The following is a 21,681-nucleotide window of genomic DNA, read 5'->3' on the forward strand; positions in this document are numbered from 1 at the left end:
TTATTAGTTCTTGAGTAAAAAAGATGGATGTGTGTAACAAGTTGTGTTGTATATCAAAGCAGTGGTTTCACAGTGGGGTCACAAGATGATTACAGGGATAAAATGATTTTTAAATATATAAACGTATGTATTATTTTATATAGTTGCCAAATATCTCTTGCTTTCACCACAAAAATAACTTTAGTTTGTTATTCATCATTTAAATGTTGCATTAGATGCATTAGAAGATGCAACAGCTTACAGCACAGTGGAAAAGCAAGGTTGGGTTTGTTTATGAGAAACCTCAATACTGTAGAGGTGGGTGTCATGTCGTGCAAAGTGCAACAGGTAGAGCACAGCAGCAAACATGCACACCAACAAAAGACAGTAAAGTCCAGCTTCACTTTAAAGGAGTGAGACAGCAACAGTTCACTTGAGTCTTCAGGGTTAACATCACTTAGTTGAGGCCTTCGCTTAGATATTACATTAGATATTTCTGTTTTATTCTGCAAAATTTGATGGTGTCACAGTAATTATATTTCCCCTTCTACTAAAAAATTAGTTTTGCTTATTGTTACTCCACTTAGATGTTTGGCTGTCACTGTGCAGAATGATGTATGTAAGCTTGACACTAGAAGGCTGTTTTTCAAGACAATCATGGTCCAGTGCCACCTAGTTTGAGTGATCTGCCTTTGGGGCTTGTGAATCCATGTCACATCGCATTTCTTTTGGGTATTTCAGGAGCTAAACTAGTTGCAGGTAAGGCTTATGTTTGTTCACATGGAGGACAAAAGATTAAAATAGGAGGTCCCAAACTGATGAAGCAACATCTGTGGAAACAAACACTCTGAGTCATGTTTAAAAGTTTAATGTTTCAACTTAGATGCCAAATTTACGAACTATAATGCAATATTTTCATGTATTGTTTGGGCACAGCAAGGCAATATTAAAATACCAGATTTGTTAAGGGGACTTGTTACTTTCTCCTTCTTTTTTTTTGTCATTCACATTTTTTTATTGTTTTTTATAGAAACAAAGACAAGAACAATAGTGATCTCTCTCTCTAAACAAAAACGAGAGAGATGATGACAAATGAGCGAAAGAGAAGGAAAAAAACAAAAACATAGGAATATAAATATACACACACAGGGTAAACACTGGTCTAACTTGTCTCCATACCTTACGCATATCATCACACCAGTAGCACAAATGATGAGTATTCTACCAATATCATGCAATACCAGTCATCTCTAAAACATCTTAGCAGTGACTTATACAGACATTAAAATCATTTAGTCAAATTCTGCCTCATTCAGTATGCAATATTGCATTCATGTAGGGGCCCCATATTTTCCAAAATACCTCCTGTCTGTTGTTCAAGTTAAAAATTAATTGTTCGTAACTGGCCATTTTGGTAATTTCCCCACACCATTCGTTCAGAAAGGGATGATGTGTTTTGTTTTCCAATGTCTTAGCACAATCCTACAACCTGTGGTGAAGGCCAATCTGCACCAAAGAGTCTGACAGGCCCACCCCTGCTGGTATTATGCCTAGTATACAAAGTGCCGGGTTCTGTATCAAGTCTGCCCGTAGTACTTTGTTAACGAATGTTATAATATCTTCCCATAAGTTTGTCATCATTTCACATTCATATAACATATGTATCAATGTGCCTCTGCTTCTTTCGCATCTCCAGCATATATCTGAATCCACTAATTTTAGTCTCGCCATCTTACAGGGAGTCCAGTAACCCCTATGAATGATCCTATAAGTAATCAATCAAGTCTGAACTTCCCTTGACGTTTTATACCAGGACCCCACAACTTCCTCCCAAGTCTCATCAGCTATCCCAACCTTCAAATCCTCCTCCCATGCTCTCTTGAGGCCGTTACTTTCTCCTTCTAAAAGAAAGGGGAATATATATTGCAGATAAATTCTCTCTGTAATCGGAGAGCAAAAGCCCTCCAAACCATACGACGATACAGGTTGTTTTTTCCTACTCCCTAATACGACTCATAGGAATGTTTCATAAATTAGCACCCCTGGCAGTGGCACGAAATACGACCCACAGGAGCGTTTTCCGTCCTCACATCTTAACCAGAGAATGTAATGGTCCCGGTTTTAACCATGTTGCTATTGTTGTGAAACGGTTGCAGTTTGGTTATGTTTAGGCACAAACACCACTAAGTTAAGTTTAGAAAAATATCATGGTTTTGGTTAACAGACAGTTTATGTTATGTTAGCAAGCAAACTTTAGCACGACTGCCCACAAAGTACTAAAACGTTACTGACATATAGAAACTTTACAAACGGATAACCCCATCATTGTAACCAAAATATGTCTGAGTTTATTTGCAAAGCTTATGTTAGTGAACTAGCATGTTGCTACTCCCCAGAGTAGGGTGCTTGAAACACCGACTAGCAACACACAGGACGAGTTGACCAATCACAGTCCTTGCGGTCTGCGTCGCCTCGACGCAAAGTAAAATTTTTTTGGAGGTGCACGTCAAGCTACAGCGGAGGGCTTGGAGAGGGGTTTGCGGCGATGCAGAGGGGTCTGCGGGGGTACGCCGTCGATTTGATGCAGTAGCATAAAACAGCCTTTATTTTCACCTTACTATGCTCCCGTCATTATTTCTACAGCCACTAGAGGGCGCCGTCACTATAAACGTAAATATGGATTGTAATTGCTGCGTGAACAAACGACTTAAGGGGCCATTTTTTGGGGGAGGACAGGGTCCAAAAATGAGATGTCGTCTCATACTGACCATTACTCCCCTGCGCATTGTTTATGTACCGTTTTGCTTTTAAGGACCCTTTGAGTACAGAGCACCCAGCAGACCATACAGATTTTGCCTCATGTTAAAAAAGAAAGACAGCGAAAGCACCTTCTTGGATGCTCCTATGGTAGATAAAACATGATAAAGTTCCATTTAGGGTACCCTTCGAGTGGAGAAGACACAATATATAATATAGGCTGCCCTCCATACTGGAAAACATTCTGTGCGCTGGTGGCCCATCACATTTACAGCGGAGCAATAAAAAGCATCCTGACTGGAAACATTACAAACTGGCATGAGATGCGCACAGCTTAGGACAGGATGCAACGCCTGATTAAAATCACCTAGAACATCATTGGTACGCAAATCTACTGAGCATCAGTGATATTAGTGAGCTGAGGTTATTAAAAGAATTTAAGAGACAATACCCACCACAGCGACAGCCTGTTTTCAATTGTTAAATGACTGCAGAAAATATCAAATTGTAGGAAATTTTCTGGGGTTTACCCTCATCTACATGCCTGAGTTCTGAGAGAAAATGACTGGCCACTCATTTAGTTAGCTCTCTTTCTCTTTTTTTCTTTACGTGAGCTGTTTATCAAGTTTTACCATGAAATGAAACTGTCATGTTTTGCTGTATTGGCTGAAATCTTAACCAAAAAAGTTAAAGAAGCTACCACGAGCCACACTGCAACAGGGCTGACTTCAGCCTTTTGGGGGGCTTTATGTGAAATTGAAAGTACTAATACAGACTTTGCGGTGTCCAAATCTAGGTTTCATTGTATTTAATGCTGAACAAGCATCTGCACCATGGGACCCTTTATGCAGCATCAGAGAGACAACACTACGTCGCTTCGCAGAAAAACAAATGGTGGAGTTGATTTACTTGGGCCCGCCCCACTGACACACTAAAAAAAAGCTCCTGCGTGAGAACAGCCCTGTTAGTATGGCGGAGCAGTACTGCATGATTTTACATACCAAAGGCTTGGGAAAACCAGGCCAGGTTATACTTTTGCCATAAGGTCTGCGAGGTCTGCTTGAAGTTAAACTCAACCAGTGTGATTATGTCAGCCAGCAACTTCAGCTCCAACATAGAAATGCAGACAAAGGCACGGGAGGAAATTGTTATTGATACATTTTATTCAGAACACCAACAATTTAACAAGCTGAGCATGCAGCTAAACATTTTGTTTTTACAACTAAACACACTGTGAAGCATACACAATGTGTTTTATTTCTCATTTTAAACACTTCGGTAAACATACCACCAAAACAAAATGTATTTTCTTTTTACTTACACAAGACTTACATAGATCCAACATTGATAAAGGACATTATTTGCACAAAAAATAAATTATTACTGTATTTTGACAATCACTCCTGCATTTCAAGAAAAAAAACTGTTCAGTAGTATGTGTAATAATAACACCTGACAGGACAAGAAACTTAGGCCGGCTACACACTGCCTGCGCGGCGTGAGCGTGGTGTTTCTGTTGCGTGTCAGCTAAATGGCGGCTGCATGGATTTTTCTATGTCTTTGCACACCAGAAATGTGTCTGACATGGCGCTGCTGCTGCTAGCCTTGTCTGTGCACATGTATGTTTTCCATTGATTACTGCACTCAAGCAGTAGTATACTTCATGTTAAACATAAATATATACTGATTTGATAACAGCAAAGACAACGTCGGCAGTATTGACGGCAAAATAAGCTACAGAATTTTTCGTTCTGTATTGACAGGTGCAATATTATTTTTTTATATTATATATATTTTTTATTACATTTGTATCTGCATTCATGTCAAACCCTAGAGACTTTAAAACATCAAAATGTCATTTATTAATATGTATTTGTGTCAAAATGACACATACACATCTTTTCCTATTCTATTTAGCCTGAAAACGCTTCCAACACGCTTGCGTGTCGCGTGAAAAATAGGCGTTGGTTCTATTTCTAGCATGCACGCATTTTCGGCACGGCTCAAGCCACGCCCGAGACGTGCATGTCATGCAGGCAATGTGTAATCTGTAACCTGTTAACATGGGAGCCGAAATAAAAACGGACACGCCACGCAGCTGACACGCTCGCGCAACGCATCCAGTGTGTAACCGGCCTAACGGTACAGATCCACTTGTCCGACACGACTGAAGCGTGGTGTCGCGACGTCATACATCCATGGTTGATGCTCCACGGCCCTGACTTGCAGCTGATTGGACAACTGATTGGACTGACGTGGGTCTGGCTTCTCGAGAATTTCAAATTCAAAGTCATTGCGGCTCGTTGAGAATACGATCTAGTATTTTACGAAAATAGTTCACCAAAACGTGTTTCTGAAAACATTTGAAGCGAGAAATAGGCCATGCAGTTGCTGAATCTGTCTTTATTTCAGATCGACAAAGGTCAGTTTAAAAGATTTTCGTCTACTTCTACTGTATAGTCGCGTCGCATTCAACGGATTCATTTGCATAAAGATGGGCATCGGCCAGCTTTTTGACACGCAGCATTTTTTCAAATGCAGCGCCGCCTTCCCGGAATGCTTTGCGTGCACTTTGAAGTCACTTGACGTCACCCATAGGAATAGAGTGGAGCACTCCGCGACAGAAGCGTCGCACGGTCAAATGGATCTGTACCGTTACACTCCAGAAATTTGTCTGACGTGGCGCTGCTGCTGCTAGCCTTGTCTGTACACATGTATATTTCCCATTGATAAAATGAAATACCATGTTAAACATAAATATATACTGATTTGATAACAGCAAAGACAACGTCGGCAGTATTGACGGCAAAATAGGCTACAGGCTACTTTTTTTTACATTTATATCTGACATATCTATATCTATATCAACATGTCATTTATTAATATGTATTTGTGTCAAAATTTTATTTTGCCTGGAAACACTTCCAACAAACTTGCGTGCCTCGTGAAAAATAGGCGTCGGTTCTATTTCTAGCATGCACGCGTTTTCGGCACGGCTCGAGACGTGCGTGTCACAAAGGCAGTGTGTAAGCTCTAACCTGTTAACATGGGAGCTGAAATATAAACGGACACGCCACGCAGCTGACACGCTCACGCGACGCAGCCAGTGTGTAGTTGGCCTTAGTAACATGGTACATTCAAAATGCACTTTTGCTATTTCATTCATTCATTTTGGTTTTAGAGCAGAGAGGAAACTTCAGTCTGCGTTTGGTTGTGTGCCATTGTGGTCACCAGTTTAAAAACACACACACCATAATTTACCAGGTTGGCAGTTTTTTTCCCCATCCTGAGTAACAATCAACATCCGGGGTGAATATTCAACTTGCTTATCTGCCACTGATGAACAGATATGTTGGGTGAGTTTTTTCTATAGAATACATGGATATCATCACATTAATGACATCAATATCTGGCATTGAGAACATAAATCAAAATTTTGTGTGACAAATCTATCAAAACATCAGTAGGCACCTGCCAAAAGAGAACTTCAGAGAACATGCAGTGGAAAATGGCAGTGAGATAGTGTGAGATAGTTGTTGTATGTGTAAAATCGGTTCGAAAGTGTCAAACTGTCACACTATACAGTAAATGGAAAGTCACTTGTTTTGTGTGACCTTTGAACATACAGTACTGTTAAGCTGAGATCTCTAAACTATAAATACACTGTTTCCTGTGACTGTTTCATTTTACTAATGGTTCTTAGTTCTGTTTATTTTAACAGTGGAAACATTGTGCTCTGATGAACGCAATGATGAAAAACATAGTCATTGACAGAAAAGATAAAAAATGACTCAACCTGAAACCCAAAGGGAGCTTTTAAAGATTCCAGACATCCATGCTGAAGATAAGAATATTAATAAACTTGTTATGGGTGTCACTACAGCCAAGTTCAGCACTGGAATCCAAATGTAATCTGGAGAGGAAAGGTTTAATGGTTACATTTTATTTTTATTTTCTTGTCAGTCATCTGTCATCCCTCCACACCCTCAGAAATGTTTATTTTATTTTTATTTATTTTTTAATTTGGAGACAGTGTTACCTACAGGTACTTTAGCTATTATTGGGGCTTAAAGGATAAGCCTGGCCTTATTCTATATGTTGTTATTATCAACAAATCCCATGAAAACACCAAAATCATCTGCGTGTTAGTCCATCTCTCAATACTTTCTGCCTTCCCCACCCTGTCAGCCTGTTCGCTTCCCGGGGGGAAAAAAAGACTTTCACCCAGGAACTGTGCAACCCAGTCTCACGGCAGTTTGTGAAATGGTCACGTAATTTAATCTATTGATTCGTGTACACAGACACATTTATCTCTTTATTTTTTTGTGATGATCAGCACATTTTTTAAAGTAATGTATTAAGAGCGACTACGGTAGCGACTAGTATGAAAGGCCAAAAATCCGCGTAGGGAGCTCGGCTGGGGTGGTGGATGGGTCAAACAACACAGGACTTGCACCCGGGGCATTGTGTCCCGCATGTCACGTTTCCTAAACCCAACCGTCCCGTTCGTGCTGACCATCACGAAAAAAACGAAATGAATGTGTCTGTGTACACGAATCAATAGATAAAAAAAAAATGACGTGACCATTTCACGAGCTGCTGTGAGACTGTGTTGAACTGCATGGTCCTTGGGGGTGTTTTAATACAAACCATAACCTTTTTCCTAAACTTAACTAGTCGTTTCGGTGCCTAAACTTAACTTTCATCGCTGCATAACGCTCACTTTTTACTTAACCGTAATCACCGCCGAAATGACCAGCAGCTCGCGGTGCTCTGTACCCGGCGCACAGTCACCTATTCTCGGTTAACTGAACCACCAACTACCACTGACCTGACGGAGAACCATGCGGAGCAACGTAGCCGGTGTCGCAGAGCTCTGTAGCAGCTAAACACATAGATCTACTGACTGCCACTGATACGACTGAGCTATGACGGAGGTCTGTAGCCGTGTCACAAAGCTCTGTAGCGGCTTGAACAGCTAGCAACTGCCGCTCTGTAGCACGGAGCTTTGTAGCCGATGTCACGTGACCAGCCAGCAGTCTCCTAGTTTTCGTATAATATCATACGTTTTAGTGTGCATAACCTTTCGTACGATATCATATGAACCCGTTCGTGAGAATGCATTGACCCTGTTTGTAGCATTCAGCCGCAAGCCCATTTGATCCTACTGAAGACAAAAATATATGTATTGTATGTAAAAAAAACAATGATGTTTAATGTTTAGTTCTTTTTAAATGTATAATCAAAAGGATAAATAATTTACCAAAACAGCTGGGCACTGTAGTTTTTAGAAAATGTTACTCAAACAGAAATAAATAGTGCATTTTTGTGGGACTATTTATAGTGGCGCATTAATACACATTTGGTGATCCAGTGAGTACTTAGAAGAAGAAAGAAAATGTTTGTGGGACTCAAAATGAACTACAGTGCCCATGTTCATCATAATGAAGGTACCTGATGTGTTTAGTTAGTTTAGTTTTTTGACAACAATGGAGGTCTAAAGGCGCTGACACACCAACCCGATTATCGGCCATCGGTCAGTCTGGCGAGGTCAGTGACTCGAGTTTGCTCGGTGTGTTCCGAAAATATGTGTTAGTAGGATCAACTCATTGTTTTGGTCTTTTTGTGGCATTTGTTAACAATAACAAAAAATATCTCCAGACTTTGCCTTTAAGGGTTTAGTGGACAGATGAGACAAATAAAGAGCAAACAAAAACCAAAAATCAAAAAGTTGGTTTGTTACTGTACAACTATGTGAGCTGACTTGTGGTTTGCCGCAGCAGCTGTCAACATTTCAATCTCACGACCACCAAAAACAAAGTGACACGGACATACATACAACCCAAGCAACAACTCTTCCCCTCCAAACTCTTTTGCTTCTAAATTATTGCAAGAAGCCTAAAGTACATGCTCTGAGGGTTCATTATTGAGATATGAAAAACATTTACCATACTTACAAGTCATCTTGGATATCTTTACCCAAACCAAGAGAGAACAGCTGGTTTACATTCAATTGCATGTCACACTTGTCTCTTTTCTGGGAGATAGTTGACTGCAGCGTACTCTGTATCACCTGGATTAATCTCCAGAACTGCAGAAGATCTTTTGGGAAAGTCCAGGACACTGTAGACCAGTGGGGGTGCAGGCACATTATAGGACGCTTCAACTGTTTCCTGCAAAGATGGTCAGAGTCAACTGAAAAATGTCTGCAGATGTTTTAAATATTTACTTTGGCGTATACATATGGCGGGAAAAGATAAGTGTGTTCTTACTTGTACTGTGGGATTGGAGCTTTGTTGTGACGGTGGTTGTTGTTTGTCTGTAAAAGACGCAAAACAGGTGAAATATTGAGCCAGTCAGGCTAATAATCAACCTAATCAGTGCAAGACGTGGATTTGAATATACCGTTAATCAACAGCTTTGCTTTGTTATAAGGTCTGAAAGTGTGAAGTTAGTTAAGGGGTAGGAAATCTGAATAGAGCTAAGGTGGAACGAGCATGTGACCAAAACATATGAAGGCCTACAGTACATAATAAAAATATAGTTTGTCACGAATAGTTCAACAGAAACTGTGCAGTAGTTTTTTCAGCCCGTAATTATTCTAGCACGTAACTTCCCATAAAACCACACATTGTTTCTATATTTCAGTTTTTCTGAAAAAATAAAATAAACAAGATACAAAGTATTAATTAGTAAGGCAGATTTGTTTAACTTTGGACGGATCCATGTTAGTTTATGCTAGGCTAACTGACTCGGGCCAAGACACAAGAGTAGATTTTCTTTTCAAAATATCTGCAAAATGCTAATACCAGTGACATATTACAATAGTCAGTTTAAAGGATGAGACAAAATAGTGGTCATATTGATGTTATATTGAAGTAAAACCTATTCATTCTGTAATAGTTTGATTAAGTCTGACTGTATCATTGATCTTTTACATTTAACTCTGCACCGCAAGTATCATTTGGCAGTGCAAAACAGCCAGCAAGGTGCAGAAGAGTACTGTTTATCTCCACCAACTTGTTTGCTGAGTTGTGTGTTTGAAGACTCGCAGCCCTATCTGTGGACAAAGTTTGGACTAGCGTGACTTAATACAGGAGTGCACTGTCAGCGAAACCTTGCATTTGTATACATATTCGGGAAATCAGTGTGGTTTCTGAGGTCGCAAAGGGTGTCAAAATATTTCAAAGAGGCGATGTTCCTACTCAAAGTAGGCCAGAGGGGTTTGTCTCTGAAGTGAAAGCGCTGGTAATAGTGAACAAATAATGCAAGTGATTTCTTTTCCACCTGTCCCTTTGTGATAGTAGATGCATTCACATTTGCATGCACTGAAGGAGGACGTCTTTTCAGAAGCTGTGAATCATCATGTATCAAAAGGATGTGAAACTGCAATCTTGTTTGCATTTTTGAGCATCTCACCACACAATTGCAATTTTTTTTTCCACAGAATAACAATTATTCTTCTCACCTTGCTTGAAAAATGTAGAAAATACTTCTGTCTCTGTGTTTAAACCTTGTGTTGTCTTCCCGTCAACCTTGAAAAAAACACATTTTTTTCGACGTTCTTGACGCCTTTTTTTCACAGTTTGTTTTTGCTTTTTCCAACGTTTTAAATTTTTACATTTTTCTTCTACATATTTTCAGCGCTTATTTCTACGTCCCAATTTTTCTGATATAAAACAAAAATTAAAAACAAGGTTAAATGAATCCCAGTCATAATTTACATGCAATTTTGGATTAAAGTTTCCAGCTGTATCAGGTCAAACATTAACATTACAGTATATCTTACATTTTATTAATTCAGCTGACACTTCTGTGCATACTGAGTACAGCTTAAATTCCTATTTTAACAACATTACAAGCAACCAAGGGCCAGTGTAAGTCAAACCTGAAAACAGACACAACACCGATAATAATATCACCGAAAAGCCTGAAGTATCAGATATGGCAGACAAGTATAACAAATACAGAGAAGAAAGGAATTTTTGGACCGTCACTTTCCATACCGTTGCTTTTCACGAGACACCAGATCAACAAGGGAAGTGCTGCAGCCAACAGCACGACAGGTGAAACCACAAGGACAGTGACGCCGATGTGACTGGGACTTCCACTGTCTTTATTTTTTGTGGTGTCATTCGGCTTTGGAGTAACTGTAGGAGTTAAAAAGAAATTATGAAAATACACACTTATATCTCAGCAGGAAATTATTTCTTCTCACCAACATGTCTTTAACCAATGGTGAGGTTATTTATTAATATAATTGTTCAAAAGACTCTAACTTACTGTATATCCAAATGAAATGTATTGTTTGACTGTATTTTTCCTGTACAATTAGACTAATACAGTATACTATTTTTATTTATTATAACAAGATGAGCATTTTACCAACACAGACACTAATATACTTTGAGGTGTCAAATAGCATATCTGATGTGAGCTAAAGTGAAGGTGTAGCAGCTCTAAGTAACTGTTATTCTATATACTTATTGTCAACAATTTCCATGATAAGACAAAAACTAGCAATGCGTTAAGTCCGTCTGTCTCACTACTTTCTGACTTCCCTTTGGAAGTCCATTCCTTCCTACTAAAAATACAAATCTTTAAAATGGTCACATTTATATTAAAAAAGCTCAGTAATTTCATAAATCACATGGATACTGTAATTTTTTCACCATGCTACATAGCATTGTGGCATTAGAATGTTGATTGGTCACTCCACCACTAATGGATATATTGCCATTCAATTTGGTACAGACATTCATGTCCCCCTGAGGAAGGATTGTATGGTTTTTTTCACCATCTACAGCCATTTTCAAGCCAAAATTTTAAATTGTCCTTTGATTTATGACTAAATACCTGCAAATGTAAAGATGACATTCCCATCAGCCTCAGCTGTACTTTGTGTTTAGTGCTAAGAAGCAAATGTTAACATGCTAGCATGCATTAGCAATTAACAGAAATTCTATTTAGAAAATAAGGTTGGTAGTTTGATCTCCAGTTCTTCCATGTCTTAATGTTTAGTGTCCTTGCAAGGCAGCTTCGTCCCCATCAGTGTGTGAGTGTGTATGAGTGAATGGGAGGCAATGTAAACCACTTTGTCCTGCTAAGGTCAAAAATAATTTTAAGTGCAGTCCATCTACTATATCACAATATATATCAAAATTGCAATTTGATAGTACATGTATAGAGGATTATATCCATAGTACACACATTTTCATCCTCATGAATGGTCACCCAGTGCAAAATGGTTTTTCATTGATGTGTTTTTAATAGTTCTTTGATAACAATGGAGCTCTTTGGCACAGAGGCACAAACCAGCTTTTGTTACACAGGAAATACTTGTTAGCAGAATCAATTAATTGATGGTTTTGGTCTTTTTGTTGGATTTGTTGACAACAAGAAAATATAGAATACTACCAGCCTTATATTTTAAAAGATATTGACAATGATCTGGTAATTTACTGTAGGACTAGTAAATATTTGTTTTATAATATTGTAATGTGTATAAATCTACCGACCATAATAAAAAAACTAGACGTCTTTATGGTCTTCTTACAGTATGCTGCACACTCCAAAGACTGACAAAGTGCCCTTCTTTAATATTGATCTATATTGGTGTCACTTCCTGGATCCTAATCATAATATAGTTTGAATAATAATAGAGTCTGATCTTACCTGTGCTGCTTCTGTTCTCCTCTCTGACAATCAGCTGCACCTTTTTACTTTCTATTATGAGTCCTGAGTCCGTGAACAAACTGACCCAGTAAATTCTACTGTGATTTAGTTTGAGGTTTGTAATGGTGAAAAACACAGACGTATTTTTAGGGTTGACGTCAAAATCGCCTCCGCTTGAGGAAATTTTGCCCTTTGAATACTCAGCAATCTTTGTGTGGTTTGTTGTATAAACTGCAAAATATTCTGTGACACTGATGTTAAATTTGAATTCAAGGGTGGTGTCGTTGCCAAGGATCCCTGTGACCTCCCCTCGGCTGGTGCCTGTATGGAGACAAGACAAGGGATGTGTACGAGTAAGTGATTGCAATGACTACTCTGCCCTATAAAAGCAAAACGGAGTAACTACAAACAAGGCTAAACCCAAACTGCAGTAACTGCTCTCAGGCTGTGTATTTCTGCCCAGGTTGCCGTAAATACACTCATACACACATTTGTTAATCTGTGGCCCCTATGACCCCTTACTGCATTACCTGCCACTGAGAAACGTTATTTTGAGTAAAAGCTAGCTGGCCAGATAGCCACTAGCTTTAGCTAAAGCTGGTTTCTGTATCCAATTCTGTATCCGGAAATATCCACTTTCATGAACAACATATTGGTTATTCAGTTTGTTATCCCACACATCTAAATGAGAAAGTATCTAAATGCTAATTTCAATCATAATGGAGATTAAAAGCCGAGCTAAACACATGCTAAAGCATGCTAAAGTTTTTGGGAGGCAAAGTAATCCTAAAATAAGTACTAGATTAAGGTATGACAACCATTATATCTGTTAGAAAACAGCCTTTAAACCCTTCACTGTGTGTTTGTGTTTGAGTGCGTGCGTGCATATGCGTGTGTGTGTGTGTGTGTGTGTGTGTGTGTGTGTGTGTGCGTTCATGCGTAGAGTATGCATGTGTGTGTGTGTGTGTGTGTGTGTGTGTGTGTGTGTGTGCGTGCGTGTGTGTGTGAGGACATATGTCAAAGATTTCAGTTTGTGCCGTTAAAACTGTCTTATGTCTACAAAACCCATGTATCCTGTCTGTCATTATATATAGGCTACACATTATGAGCCACAATTACTTAAAAAGGAAGGATTGAAGGACATAATTTAAACTATTGTGGGCTTATTTTTTGTTGTATTATCTGATTTCACAAACAATGTCTCAGTGAGCTTTAATAGGAATATTTTATAAAATGTCACAAGAATACAAAGTTGCCTCAAGGCCATGCTTTTTTTTTAATCTCAAACACAAGCCTTCAATATTTTATGAGAGCGATGTCATTCTACAAATGCGTGTAACATTTAACAAGCATGTTGTCCCCATTTTAATGTGCTCAATGTGCAGTGGCAAAACAACAACAGACAAACTGAGAACACATCACCACAGAAACACAGCTATAATATATAATAAATAATAACAAAATAATACAATTATTTCATATAAAAAATGTGATTATTACAGAACAAAGAAGAAATACAAAAAATAAGTTACAGAAAGCAGTAAAAATGAAATTTTAAAGTTACATAAAAGCCTAAAACATCAACCACTTAATGAAGACAACTAAGAAGACAGCTTACCGTTGAATACCATGTGAGCTATGAAGATCAAAACTAACCCGAGAGGCTTTGAGACGATGTTATCAACCATGATAGAAGATATGTGTTGCCTGCAGGCCCGGCAAGGTGGCCTTTGAGAATTTGATATTACTGATTTATATGAGCAGCCTTGGTGTGTTGAATCCTTTGGTTTGATATTTCTACTAAAGTAGCAGTTTGTGTGCCTGAGAGGAGGAAACTGTAGACAGGAACTTGCTTGAACACTATTTATCTACCTACAGCATCACAAGCACCTCCTGTAGCGGAAGTCTTCAAAGAGGTTCATGGACATGTGGTGCAGACTGTGAGGAACTCAGCTGAGGAGGTTTCCTTCACGTTTTAAGGAAAATGTTACAAACAGAAAACAGTGTCAATGGACTTGGGTAAAGTCAGTTTTCATACTCACAAAAAAAGTTACTTTCGAGAGAATCAACAGCAACTTGTCCTCCAAGAAACAATGTTCCATTTTCTTTAGAAAATCCAAATACACCAGATTTTGCTATGTTAGTGGCTATATCAGTAAAAATCAGCAAGACATGCACGAACACACGCACGCACGCACGCACACACACACACACACACACACACACACACACACACACACACACACACACACACACAAACACACAAAGGCACAAAGGCAACACTTTAACCACAGCAGAGGAAGTTGGGGGCTTTGAAGTCACAATTTGATGACTTTAGGACAAAACAACAGGGGGGTTTTGTTGGTTGAATGTTTGGTTTCAGTGGTTGATGGAGTTGGTCATTTTCATTAGAGCTCCTGTTCCCACTCTTCTCACAGTACCACCATTGCAAACCACTGCAGAGGAAGACCCTGTGGCCTAAACCACTAAAGCTGGTGACTCAGCTGAAAGGGGCACAAACTTGTAGGCGATGTAGTGCACTATCTGTCAATCACAACCGTGTTGGAGGGCTTCAGCTTCTGGGCAAAATCTGTAAACAGCTAATTGTGTTTTCAAATGCAGCCCACATCTTCCCTATCTAAAATGTGACAAATAGATTGATTTGATTCATTTTTGTAAAACAGGAGCCTCCTGATTGAGGAAAAGGAAATATTCTTCTTTACACTCTTATTTTCTTTTAGAAATTACATAAAGACATTTTGAACTAATGACTGTTGTGTGCAAGTAAAAAGTGATGAGTGAGTGATGAATGACTTTTCTTTCTGCTTACACATTATAGTTAATTTGTAATGTACATTTCTGACAAGATAAACCAAATACTGGAGATTTAGATACTGTGACTATTCTGCTCTCGTTGTATTCCAGCGCCACCTTGTGGACTGAATAGTACAATGCAAATCACTTGCAAAGCCCCAGACACGTGATCACACACACACACACACACACACACACACACACACACACACACAAATACACAACAGAGGTTTTAGTGGTTTTGTAATAGAGTCAATGAAGACATAACTGAAGGCCTCTGGATAAGTGCCTCCAGTGCCTCAGCTGAAGTCTGGAACTATTATAATTTCATCTGGGGAAGCATCTTCGGTTCATTGTGTGTCAGTCTCGCATTGCCAGACCTTCCTCCACAGCGCTACGAAGGAGGGTCTGGCTAGTCCACACAGCGTTCTGGGATGGAAGAAAAACGTGCTCTGGTTTATCGGCATTTCTTTAAACCAATCACAATCATCACAATCGGGCTTCTGGGACTCCATCCACAAATGTTTTCCCAAAAGCTCTCAATCTTCTAGGCTGACTGTACTGTCTTTCAGAGCCTAGAGAATTAGACGAGCTAAGGAAACATTGGTACCAATTATGCTGTGCTAGCTTGTTGGGAAGGGTGCTAAATAACGCTCCAAAGTTAGGCTTTATTATGGCAAGGAAAAACAAAGTCCCTTGACCTCTTACCTCCAGATATCTGAATGAAAATGGGTTATATGGGTACCCACGAGTCTCCCCTTTAGACATGCCAACTGTATGCTAATCCCATACAATTTGAGGTAAAAAACCATGCAGTTTTTCTCATGCAGTACAAATGTGTTATTTTCGCCTATTCTAAAATGCTGTATTTGAAATTTTTTACGTTGGGGTCACTAAACAGTCTTGGAGTTGCATAAATTGTGTATAACTGGAAAGGTGAGACTCTTGTGGATTCAATGAGCCCAAACGTATGACCCCGGACCCCTCTAGGTTTGGGCTGAGCCCAGGATGTTTACAACATCTGGCTCTGCTCCTGTTTCAAGGGCAGGTGAGATGTTCAACGATGGAGAAATAGACATTGGACAGATTTTGGGATGGCAAGCTTTGCATGTTTTATATGTGGTGTACACTTTGGTTTGTTATTATCCTTTGTTTAGCATAGACTATTTGCATACTGTTAATCTACTCTTGTTAGCATTAACCATGAGTTGTTAGTCAGGTCCATGCCATCTATCTCCACACGGTCTCCTCTTTTCCTCTCCTCCCATGATGCAGTAACACTGCTTCCCCTCACGTCGCTCAGGTTTTGGTGCGCAGTGATTCCTGCCTGAGTCCTCTCTCTCTTGTTATTGAAGCCTTCAATATCTGTGGGTGAGATTTTGGATGTGTGTGTCTCACAGTTACCCACAAAGCATTACTCTGAGCTTCTGTGGAAACACATTTTTAAGAGGAACTCTACACACATTTTTTTTTTCTTAGCTGTAATGTTAATACGGGCAATTTTTTCAACAGTATTGTGTGTGAAAATGTTTTTTTCTGCTCATGTTAAAATGTATTTAATATGATGTAGTATACATCAGCTCATACAAGCGCTCCATAGCTTTTGTATTTGTCTATTGTATCAGAAAGACGCAAGCTATAGTACTAACTCATTTACTGTGTTCTCTACCGTTTCTAGTGTAAGACAATTTACTCTTAATTTTTATGGTACAAAACATGATGTAATGTTAAAAACAGTCCAGTATAGCATATTCAACCCACAATCTCACTTGCCATTTACTCAGGGACAATTGTTGAAAACAACATTTAACTAAGCTTCATCTCACACAGCAGAGATGGGAGGAAGCACACACAGACTGATAGGGAGGGAAGAGAAGAGTAGGAAAGCCATTATCGCCATGGTAACTGAGAAACCGACACTCCTATTAAATGCTGCTCTAAAAAAACAATTACCAAGACACCCCCAACCTTACACACACACACACACACACACACACACACACACACACACACACACACACACACACACACACACACACATGCACACACAGGCTCTTTTTTCTGCACATTAGGTTCAACAGGTGGTTTCAGACACACAGGCAAAGTCATCCCGCAATTTTCAGTTTTTTTCATTGTGATCTTGCAACCACTGCTTAGGACAGATGCCACTTAATTTTAGTTGTACACGATTTACCATTCTCTCAAGACATCAACTGAAGTCTTCCAACATGTGACTGGACTGGATAATTGAATTTTTCTTTTCATTGTCAAGGTGGAAATACCAGTCATACACTTACAGTAAACCCCCCAATTAAACCAAAAAGCTACTACTACTACCAACAATATTAAGCGTAAGAATATCATGGCATGTAATGTAAAGCTTACAATATTGCATTAGAGGCTGTTAAGGACTTATAGATTCCTAAAGTCAACAAGAAACATACTGGTGAAACCAAGTAAATATGCTGTAGCATGTCAATCATGCTGGAGGAAGACTGTGTGTGTTGCTGTACTACTCAATTCCTAGCAACAAGGCAAACCATCACCAGCTCCCTAGCAACCAGGAAGACACTGTTGTCACCCGTTAGAGATACAGGCATTCCATAGAAACAAAGCTGAGGTGAAAATAGTGACAACCACCCCACCTTACACACACACACACACACACACACACACACACACATAGCCTTCAGATTGGATGCTCACAAATTGACTTTCAAGTATGCAATTATTGAATATCAAACACACACACACACACACACACACACACACACACACACACACACACACACACACAGGAGCCGGGAAATAAAGCAGATGCACAAAAATGTGATTTGGCTACACACGGACGCGGCATGCGTACGTACAAACACACACACACACACACACACACACACACACACACACACACACACACACACACACACACACACACACACACACACACACAGCAGAGAGAGTGAGAAACGCATCATGTGTAGCAGCTGTCACGGTTTCCAGCGGAGGTATTCCCCAGCCTCATCACGACCAGCAGCCTGCCAGTGTTCACGGCTCTGCTTCATTTTGTTTCAGCGCACAGAGAAAGAAATAATGGACTTATAGATGATCTCATCAAACAATAGGCTACAGTGTGAACACTTTTATTTTGGCGTCGTGTCATGTGGTAGCCTATTACACGGATAAGCAGCTGGAAAAAGAGGCAGCAGGACAGAAACACGTTATATTATATGATGAGACGTTATGACAATAACAGTGTTCCCCTCTTTTTTTTTTATAACAGTAAAAGCGGAATAACCAGGTCTGTGAATCTACATTTCAGCCTCAACGCCAACTTTCCCCCTCGTCCTCACCCAACGTGGCCTGTGTTGACTGTCACCCACCGCCCAAATTGATTTAGCCACCCCTTCCAATAGACTCCCCCTTTTCTCCCTCTCTCCCTCCCTTCCTCTCTACCTTCCCACTAGTCACATGGAGGTTAGCGATGACCCGTCGCTCCCTCGGTTTTGTGGCAGTCGTACTCTAGTGCGCCTTGGAGACAGACGAGAGGCGAAACGCGCAAAACTGCCTAGGCGCGTCATTTGTTTTTAAATGTAACTGCGTTTTACTGTATATATTCACACGGAAAAAAAAAATCTCTCTGGAATCCGCTAAAGTCGCTGGTAAACGATACTCTGTTTAACAGGTTATTTTTAGTCACCCACCGCAGCGATGAGTGGCTGGAAGCCGGCCGTGAGACCGTAAGTGAAGCCACCGCTTGGTGATCAGCAAGAATGAAGTCGAGGCGAGATAAACTGAAGATCCCCTCTCTGACACTGGAGTAAGTTCTGCTTTTTATTTTTATCCTCTGGTGCTGGTGTCAAACCGCAAGCTGCCATGTGAAACTTGTTTTAAAAAAAAAGTTGTAATAAGATTGAAATAATAGTGTAGCCTACGCATGTAGTCTTAATGGTACCCGTGCACTCCAGTTTCAACAAGCATACTTTTAAGCATACTTTAAAAGTGGCTGCAGTTAAACCAACACAAAAACAATCACCACTAAAGCTGTGAGATCAAAACAGTAGTTGAATCTGATGGAAATGCAAATATTTCCTCAAGCTTTCTCCCAGTGTGATGACATTTGCCAGGACGCTAGTTAACAGCTTTTAGTTTACTCTTGTATTTTGTATTTTTGAAAGCAGGACTGCTTTTGAGAAGTTGTCTCATCTATTGCACGTTGCTTATAAAATATCAGTATTATTAGTAAAACTCATTGGCAGTTTTCCTGGCTGTGTGTTAATCTTTAAACTAATTTATTTACCCCTACTGGATGTAGCCTATAGAGATATCCATCTTTGTCTATGTATGGCTGGTTAAACTTGTAAAACCAAACCACTGGAACAACAGAAAACTTGCGAAGATGAGGAGTTCTTTTGTCTAAAGTTTCAGGCAGTTCAAATATCAGTGGGATTATATCTTTCAGTTTCTCCACACTGTTCAGTTTTACAGATCTTTTACTTTAATCAGACAGTTAAACTTGTTTTTCCAGAGGTACAGTGCATGCCTTATGTGGAATTCTGTCCTCATGATGTTTTGTTTTCCCAGCTCTATTTTCTCCTTTTTTAACCTCACTTAAAGTACATGATTCCTGCATGAATCATATGCTCGCCCTCACAGCACCAAGACGGACAAATGGCTCTCATTCTTTAGCACAACAGATATTTGTTTTCCATATAATTATCAACCTGTGAATCCTATCTCCATCAAAGGACATGGCTGCAGTCTTATATCTACCCACTCTTCCTCCAGAGGGAATGTAGCCTCTTTTTTGCGGGGAAAGAGGCGGGGTACCTGCTGCCCACTAGATGCTGATCCATAAGGCGTAGGAGCTCCCTGCTCACATCCCCATTCTCTGATCCATCAATCTGCCTCCTCCATGGATCATCTCAGCAGAGCATGCATTGTTTTTGTTTCTTTTAAATTTTTAGGCTCTTCGCTGCTCCCGCGCAGATACAGAGGAGGTTTCACGCTTGGCAAGCAGGGAGGGTTTCAGGGTTTTACTTGTGGCTGTTGATGGACGCATCAGACACACGTCTGCTTGAAACAGATGCTGTGACATATAGGTTTCAGGATTGGCTCTTTCACCTCCAGCAGTGCAAAAATGACAAGCATGGCATAACATTGTCGTATGTTCGATCGAAAATTGTGCTTTGCAAGTATTTAGGTACACACTAAACTTTTTGCAAGATGCACATGCTTAGAAAATATGTCTTAAAGCAGCATCCTTGTTTTGTGATTTTTATTGATAATTTAAATATTTTACTCTGTAAGTGATGTGCAACAATATGACTAGAATATCTTGAAATATGCCGATACTTCTGAATACAATTCAGTGATTGTTACTTTGGTAGTGAAGACAATCTTGCTGCTATCTTGCCACCGTTGTAGCTGCCACTGCACTTAATTTCAGAGTGTATCAACCTGAACATCTGCACAAATCAGAAATTCAGTGTGAATGTCACCAATGAGTCAGTCTGAGATTTTCTACTCAGTTTACACACTTGACGGGAGTGTCCATGAAGTGGCTACAAAATGGAAATGATGGGTGATTACTCACTTAAGCACCGTAGAGGGCTTTGGTTTAGGGGTCTGAAAGAGAAAACGTGTTAAGATAAAATACAACGTAATGAGTTGCATGCGTTGTGTAATTATGAGCTGACACAACAGAATGAGGTGTCTTTGTGCAAGGAGTTGTTTTTTCAACCTTCCTCCCTGCATTACTATGACAACACGTTCATTAGTGCTTTGGTAGCCAGTGCTGTGTTTAGCACTGAGAAGCCTCTGCAGCACTGAGACAATAGCAGCACTGTGGAGCCCACAAGGCAGAGCTTACATCTCAGTAATCAATAGAAAACAGCTTCTGCGCTGGGTCAGCATCAGGTAGACACACACCTTAGGATGGCTGAGCATGCATATTTTGATGCAAAGCTATAGTGCATTAAGATTTGAAATGGTAGACAATATTTTATTTTAAAAAGTACAGTCTGAAGATTTTATTTTGTGCAGGGCACACATGAACCCAACATTTATTGTTCTTGGGGATCTGAAGGCAAGCCTCAACATCATAACATACAGTGTGTTCCCAGATGCCACACACTCTCCTACACTGTTACTTGTTGCATTAGAAGTTTAGTAAACACGTGCTGGATGATGCAACTTCCTTTCTGGTGTGTTGACACGCAGCTGCCAACTTCCGGTGGTGTATAGTAAGAGCTCACGAGAGGTTAGAAGCCGACTAATCAGATTGTTGCATCCAACCACCCTGTAACAAACAATGCTAACAGAGAGGCAGCAGCATCACCCAGTTGGTGAGTGTCTGTCTGTCACAATCGCCTGTTGATGTCTGCCAACGAGAAGCAGGCATCAACATCTAACCCACGATGCCGGTGTGCTGAGGTGCTGAGTCAGCATATTAATCCA

General features: G+C 39.9%; 2 protein-coding genes across 4 annotated transcripts in view; one reads left to right on the forward strand and one right to left on the reverse strand.

The window, feature by feature from the left end:
* Positions 1-5,843: 5,843 nt before the first annotated feature.
* Positions 5,844-14,365, reverse strand: LOC116055497. 2 transcript variants are annotated; one of them, XR_004898690.1, is made up of 6 exons: positions 14,030-14,365; positions 12,412-12,732; positions 10,743-10,886; positions 9,009-9,055; positions 8,694-8,909; positions 5,844-6,649 (listed from the first exon to the last, which is right to left on the reverse strand). XR_004898690.1 is itself a non-coding variant. In XM_031307511.2 (5 exons), the coding sequence occupies exons 1-5, from the start codon at positions 14,097-14,099 to the stop codon at positions 8,757-8,759; spliced, it is 735 nt and encodes a 244-aa protein (XP_031163371.1). In that variant the 5' UTR covers positions 14,100-14,365; the 3' UTR covers positions 8,324-8,756. The 2 variants fall into 2 exon arrangements, 1 of the variants encoding a protein (XP_031163371.1); XM_031307511.2 differs by lacking the exon at positions 5,844-6,649 and having other exon boundaries at positions 8,324-8,909.
* Positions 14,366-18,716: 4,351 nt separating this feature from the next.
* mast3b (microtubule associated serine/threonine kinase 3b) overlaps positions 18,717-21,681 on the forward strand; it is a 34,551-nt gene continuing 31,586 nt past the window's right edge. Inside the window, exon 1 of one of the 2 annotated variants that reach the window (XM_031307252.2) lies at positions 18,717-19,042. In XM_031307252.2, the coding sequence (XP_031163112.1) occupies positions 18,996-19,042 (47 nt within the window). In that variant the 5' untranslated portion in view covers positions 18,717-18,995. The remainder of the gene's footprint in view (positions 19,043-21,681) is intronic. The other variant, XM_031307251.2, reaches the window with a different exon arrangement.

The sequence above is a fragment of the Sander lucioperca genome, chromosome 11 (genome assembly GCF_008315115.2).
Source record: "Sander lucioperca isolate FBNREF2018 chromosome 11, SLUC_FBN_1.2, whole genome shotgun sequence".
Lineage (NCBI taxonomy): Eukaryota > Metazoa > Chordata > Actinopteri > Perciformes > Percidae > Sander > Sander lucioperca.

Bases quoted from the DNA above. Each gene is read 5' to 3' on its own strand.
- LOC116055497 (XM_031307511.2), bottom strand. From the start codon at position 14,099: ATGGTTGATAACATCGTCTCAAAGCCTCTCGGGTTAGTTTTGATCTTC. The intron at 12,733-14,029 runs GTAAGCTGTCTT...GTCTCCATACAG, and splicing joins AGCTCACATGGTATTCAACG to GCACCAGCCGAGGGGAGGTC. The intron at 10,887-12,411 runs GTAAGATCAGAC...TAACTCCTACAG, and splicing joins GGAGAACAGAAGCAGCACAG to TTACTCCAAAGCCGAATGAC.